This window comes from Homalodisca vitripennis, chromosome 5 (genome assembly GCF_021130785.1).
Source record: "Homalodisca vitripennis isolate AUS2020 chromosome 5, UT_GWSS_2.1, whole genome shotgun sequence".
NCBI lineage: Eukaryota > Metazoa > Arthropoda > Insecta > Hemiptera > Cicadellidae > Homalodisca > Homalodisca vitripennis.
This window is the reverse complement of record NC_060211.1, coordinates 83,319,377-83,335,373: the sequence shown is the minus strand read 5'-3', so window position 1 is coordinate 83,335,373 and position 15,997 is coordinate 83,319,377. Positions and strand designations below refer to the sequence as shown.

At 31.9% G+C, this 15,997-nt stretch overlaps 1 protein-coding gene across 1 annotated transcript in view; it reads left to right on the top strand.

Annotated features, from left to right (window-relative positions):
• Positions 1–15,997, top strand: part of LOC124362451 — a 401,560-nt gene that overhangs the window by 36,457 nt on the left and 349,106 nt on the right. Inside the window, exon 2 of the mRNA XM_046816968.1 lies at positions 11,730–11,851. Coding sequence (XP_046672924.1) covers positions 11,730–11,851 — 122 coding nt within the window. The remainder of the gene's footprint in view (positions 1–11,729; positions 11,852–15,997) is intronic.

Sequence of the window (15,997 nt, the reverse complement as noted above, 5' to 3'; positions counted from 1 at the left end):
TAGCTTAGCTAAACTCGACTTTTGGCTATGGAGTCATGAACGGTTTATAAATGTACACCTTCTTGGGGTATCTAATAAAAGAATATTATAAAGTTCTATTACAAATGGTCAGAGGAAAGTTTCAATTTCAACGTAAAATAAAAAAATGTATGTTCAAACCTTAGTTTATTTCTATGTAGACATGTAAAAATGTAATGTCGCTAATGCAAAGCAATCTCGCTATGGTAGAAATGGTTAGTTCATTGTGTATGTTGAGTTTAGCCCCAGTTTACCTTCCTCTTAAGGAAGCGTCTGAAATCTGACAATGTCACAAATTTAATTCCTGAAATCTGGAGTCATATTCGTTTGAAGAGATCCGCAAAAGTTGGCAACGAAAAAGCTTAAAAGGAACCTTCACATGGTTTCGATATCAAAGACACCTAGGCTACAAATACAAAAATATAGTGTAATTTAGCTGAATAGGCATCTCTTTTTAATTGCATATATTCCGAAAAATTCTTTTTTTTCCAATCGCTATAAGTTAATCGTTATCCAACGTTTAATCAACCAAGATAAGACGCTGCAAATGATCTGTTGTTTTCTGATCCTGTATCAATTTAATCTGTTGGGAATGCAGTTTTTGTTAAATTTCATGCATTGTTTCTTGGAAAACTGTACAAACCCATTTTAAACTTTTGTTTACCACCCGCAAATCGAATCTAACATCTCTCTGTGACATAGTCACAGCCTTATCCCTACGAAACTGTAGTTGGGCTGTATTGTGTCATAAGTAAGGACTAATTGCTGACAACGATGATGAATGGGTTGACGGATTGTCACAGACACTGACGCTAACTGCTGCGATATTTGCGACTGACGGACATTAAGAGGACGAATTGCTCTTTATACATGTTAAAAGTAAGCCGGTTAAATTTACTTTCTCGAGGTTTTAAGCACGTGATTATCAAAGTCATTTTTCATTGTCCACAAACTTTTGAATTTCTTTTGGAGAATGTTTTGACAACAAAATACGTTCTTGAGATATTTTAATCATTGCACCAGTATTTCTAACTCTGTAATCTTCGAGTGAATACCCTTGGAGAGCATGACCGGTTTAACGCTTGTTATAGTCACTCGTGTTATAGTAAGTACGTGATTATCAAATTCATTTTTCATTGTCCACAAACTTTTGAATTTCTTTTGGAGAATGTTTTGACAACAAAATACGTTCTTGAGATATTTTAATCATTGCACCAGTATTTCTAACTCTGTAATCTTCGAGTGAATACCCTTGGAGAGCATGACCGGTTTAACGCTTGTTATAGTCACTCAACGATCAATACTAATGAACTGTACTACAAATATCTCTTCATCTATACTACAGTGGATAGCTACTGGTGATCCGACTGAGCTCCTTTGTAGGTGTCTCTGATAAAGAAGCGATGCATGGGGTTCGTTTTGAACATCTTTGTTGTTTAATTTTTATGGATATCTTCAGACCTGGATTCGAGATTCCAGGAGTTAATTTGTACCTGTATCAAATTTCAGACGCTGCACTGAACGGAAGGTGAATGGAGCTTAACTGAATATTCATAATGAGTTTCACTAAAAATATTTTTATTTTGCTATTTTCTCGTTGGAATCATCTTTACCCATAAGACCAGTGTAAAAATACTCGCTAACGCACAACCAAATACCATGGATTGACATGCACCAACATCGATCTCACCGTGCCTCATAGACAGACATAAAGTAGTGAAATTTTTTCAGCCCATCAAGTGAAAAATTCAATTCAATTCAATTCAATTTCAAAAAACGAAAATTAATTCAATTTTAAATTTTTTTAGCGAATTTTTTTTAATTCGCTAATGTTTAGATCACAAATAATATAAGCCACAAAGAATGCTTTTTTTGCCTCTAATATTCTGAAATATAATTCATATTTTTAAAATAACTGGCCAATAAAAATCAGTGTTGGTAATTTTTTTTAATTCACACAAATATGAATTGCTATGTAACCATAGCATTAAAATAAACTATAACCACTAGAAAAATATTATACTAACAAATTAATTAACTAACAAAATTTCAAACGAAAAACAACTAAACAAAAGAGGAAATAAACCATTTATTATGAGATCTTTAAAGCAGGCCTTTGTTGTAAATTGTATTTACTTTCTATATATGTATGATTTATAAGATTATACATTACATAAAATGTGATGTTCATATTATATTAAATAGGTAAATTCCAAGAAGATGGATACTAGGGTTAAAAAAGGGTCTAATGAGCTAGCCAGATAAGAGAACAAAGTGACATTGAGGACTTTTACAATAACAAAGACGCCAGTAAAAGTTATGCATTTTTTAACTAGTGTTTTTGAATAAGTAACGATAATAATTTACTTCATGCGGTAAGAATTAAAGTACTTTCCGCATGTTGTATTATTATCAATTTCTAAATTGACTTAAAAATTTATTCCATCATGAATATGAACTGTCAAAAATTAGTTAAGTATTTTATCAAGCTATTTTTTTAACATTTTGCTATTAGTTGCTAATGATTTAAAATTAATTTAACATAGGATAAATGTAAAATTAAACATAAAATTAGAAAACTATTTCAAACATAAGATTAATTAAATCTTTAAAATATCGCATTTTTAGTGTAGGTACTAATCTTCTAGATTTACATAAAAAATAATACTTTAAAGTTTTTCAAGTTAATCCCTTCTCATATTATATTGGACTCGTTAATGTATTGACAAAAATAAAATAGAAGGGTAATATCCGATTGCTAGCTCAATATGATATATCATTAATATCGTTAAAGGTATATTTTAACCGTGCATCATGTTAGGCAAGGCGGTGCTTGAAACATTAATACTAATGAGATTATTAAAGTGTTGAGTATCTATTTCCCGGAAATACAATAACAGCATATCGGATTTCAATTAATGAATATAATGTTTGACTAATTATTGACGATTACAATCTTTCTTCCTCGTAATAATATATCCTAATTAAGACCAACATTATATCCTGTAATTAAATATTTAACATTTACTACACGTTTGGTAAATATATGTTGCTAATAAGTAATTAAAACTCTAAGCAAGGTTACAGAATATTTACCTGAGAAACTCCTTGATGTACTATAATCTATTACCTTTAAACGAGCAATTCTTGTATATATATTTTAGATTTTGTAAACGGTCTGAAAATGAAGCGTGGAACCGTCATAATTTTAATTTCGGTTAGGCTTGAAATAATCAGTGAGAGAGAGATTTTTGTGTATTGAAATAGTTCGAGATTATAAATCTAATAAGATTATGCAGGAGAGTACTGTTATATACTAATAATAATAGTAACAATCTCTATATTAACGATAAAGTATTTAGCCAAAAGCCTTCGACGAGGAAGAGGTAATATATTCAACAGCTTCCAAGTCCTGAGTTGGAGCCTCGGTGACGGTTTATTGAGCCTTACGTAGGATTTGACTGATTGTATCAATAAAACAGCCGAGAATTATAATTTTAAGACGTTAATTGAGAAGCTAATCACCTCCTTGTGCAACTATTGCCTCTTTCTCACTATCAAATTAAACAAGTGGAACTTGTTTTGGACTCTTCTGACAATAATATTTTTATTTACCTCATCTAGACCATGGAACAGTAAGGCCGGTCTTAGATTTAAAATTTTTGTAAAACATGGCACAGTCAAATCTTAAATTAAAAAATTGAAGATATGTAGTATGTGTCATGGTGAATGGTCATCTGCATAGTGAATAGTAATGGAATTTAGGGTAACCCTGGGCTTAGTGTTGAGCCCTGTTTTATTTCTACTTTTAATTAATGATTTACCAAGTAATACACTTAAGCTAAATAAAGCTAAATATATAGATATTACACTATTCTAACAGCTAGGTATCACAATATTTTCTAAGGAATAATAATAGCTATTATATACAAGTATATATTTGGTTTTATGGTCAACTTATTCTTTAAAAATACAAATTTGATTGAATACTTCTTTTCCTCTTAACATTAATAGTAGATGGTGTTGTTTCTGTCCAGTACGCAAGTTTCTTTAGGAATATTTTTGGACCGCTCACTATCTTAATTTTCCTCACATCAATGTTCTGTCCAAAATACTTCAGGTTTTTTATATCTATTCAGGAGACATGTTAATTTTAACCTGTTCTGTTTCAGGTTTTCACATTATTTTATGAAAACAGACTGAGAATCATCAACAAAACTTAATAGCTTCTGTTAGGGTTTGGCCATGTTGATAAAATTATATTTGCAATCAGGTAAGCAAATTTAACTCTCATCTTGCCCATCTCAAAATCAAAATTCCTTTATTATCAGAGACCAATATTAAATTTTACTATACATAATTCTAAAACTGTGTCAGATCGGAGTTTTCAGAATAATTCACCCAAAATTTTCAGACCCAAAGTAAATAATAGTTTTTAAAAATATCATTTATATAGAGAATAATAATTTTCCAATTTAAATTATTGGAACAAAATCACAGCTATTTGAGACTTAATGCTTAATATTTTGAGACATTTTATTCACTGTTTTTATTAGTAGTATTTTATTTTACAGGAAGGTAGTCAATTAGAAATATGTGTTATATTAAATTATTTTGTTGATTCATTTTGTCTTCAACAATTAAAAAAATATCATGTACTTGTCTTAAAAATTATGGAAATAACATCAGAAATATTCTTAATATTTCAAATCATATTATGAGTAAAACTTATTGTGCAAGTAGGTTATCAAATAAAACGTAATAAAAAACTTGAAGAGGCAACCTGCTCGCACAACCCACTTCAGTATAAACTATAAAGCATACAGTCTGCGTTATTATTGATTAGAAACCAGAATGATGTGCCATAAACTCCCACTGTGAAAGATCAGGGAGCAATTACTAAGTTTATAATTACTTTGCCTGACTTTGAGAGATATTAAATGGATTTCTCTATAAAATGACATAAATATTAGACGTTACCGTAGTTCTTTTATTTCTTTTAATTTCTTGAAAATGATAAGGATTTATTTTGTTTGAAAAAATTGCCAGGACATGCAATATTTATGGATCAATAAAATATAATATAATAATACAATGGAGTAATAAAAGTCAACAACAATATTGTGTAAATAACAAGTTACAATTACATTTTATTGCAAAACATGTTTTAACTAAACTGAACTTTAATTATAACTATAATGAATTGCGAAATTGAGAATGGTCATGAACACAGCTGGAAGTGTATGTGTGCACAGCTGATCCTAATCCAGAGTATACACTGTGGCTTATGCTCTCATTATTTTTGTAGTTTAATTATTACAAATGAGAATTACTTGAGTACTACAAGGTTTTTTCGTACACAAGTACGAAAGGAATTCATATATTTTGGTTTGTATGTGTTATGACGTGCATAAAAATTGAAAAATAAATCATATTGTGCGAATTAATAAAATATTGATTCATTCCTTCACGTCATGACTGTAACCGATATAATCTTGAACGAATTTTAATGATAATTTCATGTTACATACAAACATTTCATACTCACATATCATAGTATAGCTGTAATGAAGGATACCAATTAATTGTTGACGAAGAAAATTTGTAAAAATATAAACTTTGATCAATAAATTCTTAGTTTTATAATTAAACTATAAAGTTGCCTTTTACCATTCCAAAAAGGCAAGCAAGACGTTACTTCATGTATCACAATGTTCTACTTGCTAGGTTTACTTTGGACTAACTCTTTTACTAATTATCTTACATATTAAAACGTAAAGTTGTTTGAAAACTAAGTCACACTTTACGTATATAATAAATTATTAGTTCGATATTTCAATTCGTCTCTTACTTTCTTCAATAAAATATTAATACTCCTTAATATTAAAGGGAACATCTATTAACTTAGTTTTAGACTGGCTTGTTAGATACTTAGGATTGACATGAGTGTGGATATTGGCGAGCATAGCCCTATTAGTAGAACATTACAGATAAGCTGTTACAAGATAGTAGTACAATATACTAGTCTCTCCCTTGTATCTCTTCTCGCTCACCACCCAAAGCCCCTCCCCTCTAACCATTAATTATTAACAAAGGTATTATTCTCAGTTCAACAGTGGTGCTGCTCACGGAGTAATTTTTGCCCTTGAAACTATTGAATCAACTAGTACAATTTGGCCTAGAGAATTAATTTTGGGAAAGATGCTATTACTGGCCATGAAAGTTAATTTTGGTAGTCATTTGAATTTGTGACTGTCTTCGATTTTCAACAATTATCATAATCACGTACCGCAATTTCTACTCCTATTTGTTGTGTTCTTTATTTCATAACCGATTCATGTTTGAAAAATCTCTATAAATAAATTTTTTGCTAACTGATTTGAAAAATGTAATATATGAAATAACTACTGCAGTTAGTAGTTCATTGGTCTTAACGTCCTAGAAAGTGAAATGTTGATCCTGCGAGCATAAATGCATATAGGGGGTCCTCCTGCACTGCTAAAAAACCAGTTAAAAATATACAGCAAAAAACCTTTTAACACTCTTTTATACACTTTATTTGTACAATGTATATTTAGAATTCAACGAATTCATCTTAAAGTTTGATTATTGTAATTTATAACAAACACTTTTCAAAACTACATTTCTAATATAAACCAGTTATGTTCTGAACAGTTCCTTCACAGTAAAAAATAACAAATTAAAAACAACTCAACCTTAGGTTTCTCAAAAATCTCGGTTTCAAACAACTAGTTAAGGTACTGTGAGTAACAGCAACACAACCACTACCGCTCTTTAAAATATTGTTTGAGTAAGTTCTTAATTGGTTTGAAACAAACGTACATCAATAACCAAGTGAAAATCGTGAAGTATTTAACCTGTGATCCTCGTTATTGCTGGTAGCTTTGTTAAAACTTGTAATAATTTTAAGAACAAAATATAATGTATACTGTGAACTCGAAAGGACAAACAGTCACATACTACAAATCCACTCGGACCGAACAGTAAAGGCACAGGCAGAACACTTCAAGATAAAGTTACATCACAATTGTCACCCTCATTATCTCTGTTGTTGGAATGACAATGGTTTGGTCTTCGCATCACTTGATTTCTTGCTGTAATGGAGTTAAAATATAACGTCACTTAATTGCAGTTTCTTTATCACGTTTATTGACGTTGCCTACGCATTTCTTATTCTAAAAATGTTCTTAATGTTTGTTGGACTATTTGGCATAAATTTAGTATTTTAAGTTCGTTTTTACAACCCCTACTAATGAGTTATTAAAACTGTAATTCTTTTTTCTTGTAATATAAAATGAAAATTCCACTGGAAATTCAATTCGTCACATGAGTTGTGGAATTTGAAATGACTTTAAAATCATTGACCGATGAGTCAATTTCAAAGTACAGTGTTTTGTTTTGTACTACAGAGAACATTTTTATAATAACCAATTAAAACTCACTTGTTTTATAGCTACGCAATAGTTTGTAATTTATTTTTTCTCGTTGTTATATTTTTTTGCAACATTTTCAGTTACTTTTTCAGGTACTTCAAATACGTCCTATGTATGAAATGTCGACCTTTTAAATAATTATAAGTATAAACTTTATAAATTACAGCGGTTTTCAATAATTTTGCCTTCAATTAACGGTATGAGACAATACAACTATTATTCTGTCATGATGAGACCGGTGAAGAAAGTTTAAAACCCGTAATATCTGTATGTGTTATCTTTGGCGCTCCACAACACGGTAAGAAGTTTTCGAGATGAAACAGTGAAGAGCCGCGTGCCACGTTGCCCTCAATCTCCTCGTCTGCCGTATGGTGGTAACGATAATGGCTCTCTGCAGAATCCGTTGCCTAGAGTACTTCACCTTTCAAAGAGGCGGAGATCAACGGTATTGTAGTTGTAGAGAGCAGGACGTACGCGAGGACGTACAGGCCTCGAGTCCGCAAAAAGAGCTGAACCGTACCATCGAATCCATAAATGCCTGATTATTAATCAGGATTTAACTGTAATTAACTAAAAGGATAAACACGAAGTTTCAATAATTTAATTACAAACTATATTGGGACTATTTTTTTGAATGACAACCTTTACTGAATGATTAGCTCTAATAAAAATATACGATGTAAAAACTACAAAATGTGTCATATGAGGGGAATTCATCTTAAATACAGTGAACATGTTTAGGATTTTAATTTTGATAGAATTTTAGATAAATCTGTGTCTATAATAGTTAATTATTAACTCTACTTCCAGTATATAGTGAGTGTGATACACTGCTATTACTAGACACAGTAAAGAGTTAAACAATGGTGGATACCTAACAGAAGGTGTCTTGATCCTGTACTTTTCAATCTATATATACTTTTTTAACATTCCAACGAGTAGCATGGAGGTATGGATACTGTTACTTATAATTTTGTGAGCATTTCTCAGTTTGTAACATTATATTCTGTATAAATTCAGAACTTTATTATATCAGTAAATGGTCAAACAACTATCGTTTACGCACAGTATAGGTAAATAGGCTGATTGTTTACATGGTAATCCACCTCAATGTAATGGAAATTCTAACGAATAATAATGTTGAAATTGTCTTTTAAAATAAGCTTTTTATAGTATTTACCCAACTTTAACTAGGCGTCTTCATTGATATTGATCAAACTATCCTAACCCATTGCAGATCCCCATCCTAACGTTGATGAGTTTATTCTATATATCCAACTGCTACCTTATTTCCTACAAGGTAGAAGTACGCACACCACGGGTTTGGTGTGCAATAGGCTTCGCTGAGGTTGCTTTCAAAATTAAAAATCATGGTACATTTTATTCTCCAGATGTCCTGTAAACTGATATACGGACAAACAATAATACAGAAACGAAATTTTTACATTTCACAGACATACAAAAGAGGAATTGCGTCAGTCTGCTTAGTGATAGACTTCAATGACATTCACGTGAGTTACAGGATTGGATATGCATTATCATAGAATTAATTCTTTTCTATGTTTAAATAAAGTTTTACGCCAAATTTAAAGTCTACAAATAAAATATTTCCACATGATACGTTCACATTTCTTAAATTATCTTAGGTTTCATAGCAGTGTTCAAATAATAAAAGTTCAAGTAAGCTCGAAAAAAGAGTGCGCTGAAATCAGATCTTGTCACCGGCTTTTAACATTGACTCTCAATGAATTATATTCACATTTATCGCAAAAAATCTCGTTACAGCTATGATTACCCTTAAGATTATTGGAAAGATATTCGCTAACGCTCAGCTAAATCCCATGTAGTGACATGCGCCATCATCGAATTCGGTTTTGCCTACGTAGAAATGAAGCTTAATGCAAAATTTAAAGTGTATAGGTAGTTTTTCTAAAATATCGAACGGACAGACAGACAAAAATGAAGTTTTTCCAGTCACTCGATTGCCTTCGCTACAGGTTAGCCAATAACAGTGCCTGACAAGATATGGATCGTGCCCAGAGACAATATTCTGCTATCCACTTAATTCTCAGGCTGCATCCATTTAACCACGTGCAACTGACCAACAACCAATCCTCTATCAGCATTCTACTAAACTGTTGCCAATGTATGCAGGGTGCTAACGGGCTGCATGGTACATTATGCATTAGGTTTTGTCACATAGGTAATCACTGTACCTGATACAGAGATTGTTATGAAACGTGGTCTCTTAATGAAGAACCCTCCAATAATATAAAGAAAGTAAACATGATGTCAAGAAGAGGAACTTTTCGTACTTGTTCCTAAGCTGTATAATGACGTCTCCCTTAACTTTAATCATTAAATATGTAGCTCATTTAAAGAACGTATAAGCTCTTTTCTCAACTTTTTGATATTAACTAATTTTTTATGTTTAGTTTAAATATTTTATATATATTGTTAACTGACATATGATTACTTTTGTTCGACAAACTTGTAATGGATAAAAAGCATCTTTTTTATTGTTTTAAATTAGTGTTTATGAACACCATTTGGCCTGGGTTTTCTAGAAATTAGAAAAAGCACCAATAAACGCTAGTATATAATACTATTTTATGTTTATTTATTTGCATGAGATATTGGTCTTTGTAGTTTTAAATTCAAATGAATTAAACGGGGTGAAAAATCTAAGGAAGCTCTGCTGTAGAGCAATGAACATTTTTAGTAATTAAACCTATGAAGAGTTTTACTGCTGTCTGATTTTGTATGTATTTTTGTTAAAATAAAGTAACATAATTCAATCAAACCCAATAGCCGAAACATTTTTTAAAATTTATTTACCTCATTGTATACGGTTCATACGATCATACGTTGCTATGACCTAGTATCCACATGGGTCATAACCTGGGAAGGTCATGAAGTTGAAACGACCAATACTGCAAATGACTAGATACAAATTGTGATTAATTAAATATTACCACGTGCACTGAAATACACTGTATTAATATTCGGAGAAATAAAATTAGATAAAACTAATTTATCTTATCTAATCTAGCATATCGTTGGAAACACGAGTAACATTAGGTTAATATTGAAATGTAGTCATTTACCTTACCACTTCCAGCCCCAACAGTCTATATTAATCTGCAACAATTATAATTATCCTGACCGACAATACTCACAAGGAACTAGTCTACAGCTTAACTTCAAGTTCTCAGCGAATAGCCAACAATACGAAAACTGAATAAACGGTAGCTCTCAATGTGGCCATGTCTTTTCGCAGTAAATCTGCTCTAAATCAGTTATTTATGATTCGGTTTAAATAATTGTTGTGTCATCAGATTTGTGAATTCTCGAAGAGTTTTAATAGCCGCCATATTGAAAACTCTAACGATAATTTCATTATATTTGTCATTAACTGGCGTTGTTATCATAAAACTGTGAGCCAAATTAGGTATAATTTAATTTATTTGGTTTTAAGATATTAATTTTTTTGTAAAAAACATATAGAGACATAGAGATGGGAAACTGTGCATCGGAGACCTATGTTCATATGGTGAAACATGTTTGCCTTGACCTGAGCAAGCAATAATGTGGCATACCTTTGTCCATAGAGTTTCGGGGCATCCTATATAACTTTATCCCTATAGTTTATAATTAAAATTAAAATTGAAGGCTTGCTCATGTATTCTAAACCACAACAACATTTACTATAAATATTTACTCATTAACATTTGTATAGCTCATTTTATGACCCTTAAGGGCAGTAATCCAAGTACTGTAATGAATGAGCTTATATAATGCTTTAAATCACTTCCCAACAACTTCTTTTTTCTTTTAATCTTCAAAAATCTACAGTTTACCTTATTGCTGATTCGTACAGTAATTTTACTTTTACAACTACCTTAACATGAATGTTCCAACAGCTCTAGTCTTCTGCAGCGGTTTAGTGCCAGAAGTACAGTATAATCACTAATCATCGCCGGAAGACAATAATAAACGTGGGGTAAAGTATTTGTGCAAGCAATATGGAAGATTTGATATTTCTTAAATGTAAAAACTGCTGAATAACCAATGGCAAATAAGTGAATCGTACAGTCTTAAATTCTCCTCTAGTTGCCAATATATCTAATACAACCACTTAATTTCAGGCTTATCGCCAGGAAGATGACCTTGAGCGTGGAATCTCCCAGAGCCGTTACGACGTACTGTGTATTAAGTACTGTGGGATGCTGTGATCAGCTGTTTTGTTGTTCGCAGGGAGCGGAACCGGTCGCGGAGGCGGCGCCTCCTGTACCCGACCACCAGCAGCCCGTCAGTCAGTGCCCGGCCGCGCTCGCGCACGAGTCCAAACCGGATCACGACGCCATGACGTCATACAGGTAACCTGTGTTTTTTTACTTTCCGTTATTATGACTTAATTTGAATATTTTCTTGACGTATTTCATTAGTATTATTTTTTTAATGTAGATAAATGTTACAAGTTGTTTACTTTTTTGTTTTCCTAAAAGTATTTTCTGGTTTCAAATGCACGGATGGCCAAAATAAATGGTCCTAAAATTCTCGCGTTTAAGACTCTATGTTTTGTAAAATCAGCAACTCCCGCCTTGTTCTTTCATGAGTTTTGATAAAGGAAAGAAAATTGTCTCCAGAAAGTTAAAACGTTTTCAAAAGTAAAGCAAACCTTGGTATAAGAGTTTTATAAACCGTTCCTTGAAGGAAAACAGTGAAAAATGTATATAATACGGTTAATTTATTATAATGTTAAATTTCAATGACACAAAACGAGACTATACAGCCATGGTTAGCTGTATACCCAATACAACTTAGAGCATTGAGCTGTATCAGACAGTGTGCAACGACATAAACCTGTACAGAAGGTAACAACACGGGAATAGCTGTGTTAGTGTTACCGTTTAACACATTAAAGAACCCACGCATCGATAGAAACAATGCTATATTACATTGTTTACTGTGATACAAAAGATAATATTGTCTGTAATAATTATTGAATAACAAACACCTGTTAAACCTTGTGACCTTTCAATACGTTTATTGTTTTAATAACACAATTGTATCTGATAGGCAACTTCGATAACTTTGTACATTTTGGTTTCGAATGGGGTTGTCGCTTGTATATTTTTGATAAGTAACTAAGTTCATAAGAGCTTTTTATTACGATAACATAAAGCGGTGCTTTATGCAATACTTAATGAGCTTTGTCTCAAATTCATTGTTTCTATAAAATCTTTTAATGTTCACTGACATTTAAACGTACATCAACTTAGTTTCGTATTTTGTAATATACACATATAAACGTAAGTAGCCTATATCACAGTGTAAAAGACGTACTCTATAAAAATACATTTGCCTTGATCTTGACAAGAAGTTATAAAACAGTTCTAATGTTATGGCTCACCACAATTTCCCGTGTGAAATTAAAACAAAAAGTTATGTATACATCCAAATTTTTATATCAAATTACAATTATTATTGGAAATCCTTAGCATTATCATAGTTTAAGTCCGATCTGGTGATGTTTTTGTAGTGCGTACAGTGTTTTGGTGGGACGATTTTTACAGCCCCTTTCAGAAAACTTCCTCAAAGATCTGAAGCAATACATTATAGAAATATTTGAGTATAAATAAAAAATAAAGCATCGGGTTTTACAAAATATATGTGAATTAAGACATAACGATGTAAAAACTAAATATAATTTAAGAAAATGGCATTAAAATTGTAATTAAATACATGTACAATTGTGCCAATCTCTTTAGTAACCTTTAAGTGTAAGATATTCATATATTAGTTTTCTATGTCCCTGAATATCGCATGAAACGCCTTTAATTCCTTGAGAAATTATCATAAATGATGCCTTCAGAAAAGGTAGGCCTACTATCTTAAAGCGTTCTGATTGAAAAGTAATGTAAACTGACAAACCGATCACTAATGCTTTTTTTGGTTTCATTTGTTTCGCCCATCACTGTACCCACTTGGAAATGTTTATATTTTTAATTTTAATAGCGAGAGTGACGGAATAACTTTTTGTAATCTTAAAAAATTGGAAGTAAACAATATTAATAAAGCACTTTGTATAATAACAATACATTGTCTTTTGGAAACAAAATGTTAATATTTTATTGTCACAATCGTCCTTTAACGCATATTTAGGAAACGACTCTCCTGTAAAAGAAGGCATTTACTTGTTATTCGAAACTTAACGACTTCAGTAATGACGACTCAGCGTTTCAGCTCAGTTGGAACGTAAATGACGAATTCTATTCAGGTTCGTTCAATAAGGAGACAGGCGTCGTATTTCTAACAGCTTTTGTATTATGAATAGTAATTCTTGCGGAACAATTTTGATCAGTACAAAATAAACACGATAGAGAGGTAAAATCGAAGGCGTCGGTGCGTGGTAAGAGTCTTTAAATTACGGGCCAGATTGAAGGCGTCGTAACAATAAAATGTTGAGCGTCGCAGGTCTCACAATCGTGCAATCCGTAACTACCACCTCAGCGTCGCGGCGTGGCGTGGCGTCGTATCAGAGTCTTGCACTCTTAAACTTTAATATTTAATCCTATAAAGAATATTACGACCTTTCTTATCAGCCTCTATGATTTTACAGTATTCAATATCATGACGTAATACCTTGCAGGGTAGAGTGAATATGAAATACTCAACCACACAATCCTCTAACATTAAAGTATTCAAATTATTCAATAGAGTCAAGAGTCAAACAATCTTTATTCGTGATAATCATGTTACATGGAATAGTGTCAAAAATTAGTTTTAGATTAAACAGTAAATGACATACAAAGAAATAACAATTTTTATACATTATTCCAAAAGATGTATAATATCAAAATAACTCCAAATAACTGTAAATTGCGTTGTTGGTAAGAAATGTTTTGAGCTTTTGTCTGAAGTGCTTTACAGACAACAGTCTTGTGTCAACAGGTAAAAGATTGAAAAGCTTCACTGATACTACCTCAAAGCTTTTTTGAATTCTTGTGTATTTATGAAATTTACCAGAAGAGATCCTGTCTATGTCTGGTATTATGCTCGTGTATATCTTCAAAGGCTGAAAAGTTTCCAATATTGCATATGACATAACTTAAACAGTCAAGTTTGTATATTGCTACACTTACATACATATTAAGGTACAACAATTAGTTATCAGTGATTTCAGTTCGTTCTAAATATCTGATTTAATTTAGAACATAACAAAATACCAGTTGATGTAGGAGTATGTTTTACGAAATACACTTACACTATACAATGTTATACAAATTACACTATAACATGTATAACATTGTCATTAATAATTAATTAAGTAATTAATTCAATAATAATTAGCTGCACGTACCACACGCCACGTGTCACGTAACAGGATTCACTCAAGTCGCTTGTAAAATTGTAAATCTATAGCTTATTTCATTCTCGAGATGTCCAGCAAAGGTACAATCATACTGAGAAGAAATGTTTACATCCCCCGGTAGACAAAAGAAAACCTGTCTCAGCCTTATAAATTATAGGCTTCAGTGACACGTACAAATTAAATATTTCACGAGATGTCCAGCAAAGGTACAATCATACTGAGAAGAAATGTTTACATCCCCCGGTAGACAAAAGAAAACCTGTCTCAGCCTTATAAATTATAGGCTTCAGTGACACGTACAAATTAAATATGTCACGAGATGTCCAGCAAAGGTACAATCATACTGAGAAGAAATGTTTACATCCCCCGGTAGACAAAAGAAAACCTGTCTCAGCCTTATAAATTATAGGCTTCAGTGACACGTACAAATTAAATATTTCACGAGATGTATTAGAATTCTTATTTCTGTTCAATAAGTTGGGTTAGATAGTAATAATGAAATATTCTGTGACCTTGGAAGAAAACTGCAACTTAAGAGCGCGCTGAAATAAAATCTTATTGCTCTTTAGCATTGATTTTCCACTATATTATTTTCCCTTTCATTCTATGAATTGTACAGTACAAGTGTATTAATTATTTATTTTTTACTGCCATTATGGTATAAGACCAATGTGACATTATTCATTAACGCCCAGCCAAATGTGACACGTATTATCATCAAGTTTTGTGTTGCCTATATGAAATAAAGCTACACGCAAGTTTTAAGTCTGTAAGTCACTTCGTTTTCGAAAATCAATTAGGCAGAAATTAAATTTGTCTAATATCCCTGTAGTGATAGGCTTTGTTAACGCTCAGCCAGATATTCACTTCACTTTTAAATTGTCCAACAACAATAAAATGAATAACGTAAGAATTATAATAATCGGGCAACTCTACTTCCCGTTCCAGTTCAGTGAAATCGTGAAATAACATTCAACTAAACGAGGAAGCAAATAATTGCGAGTGCCCATTGAATGGAAAACGTTATTTTATGTGGTTGGTAGGAAAGTTTCACTGCCAACGAGTCACATACTCGTATTACGCGTCGTTTACCGCGGGCCGCAGGAATTCAGTGAGAGTGATCCGTAATCCCTCTGATTACTGTAAT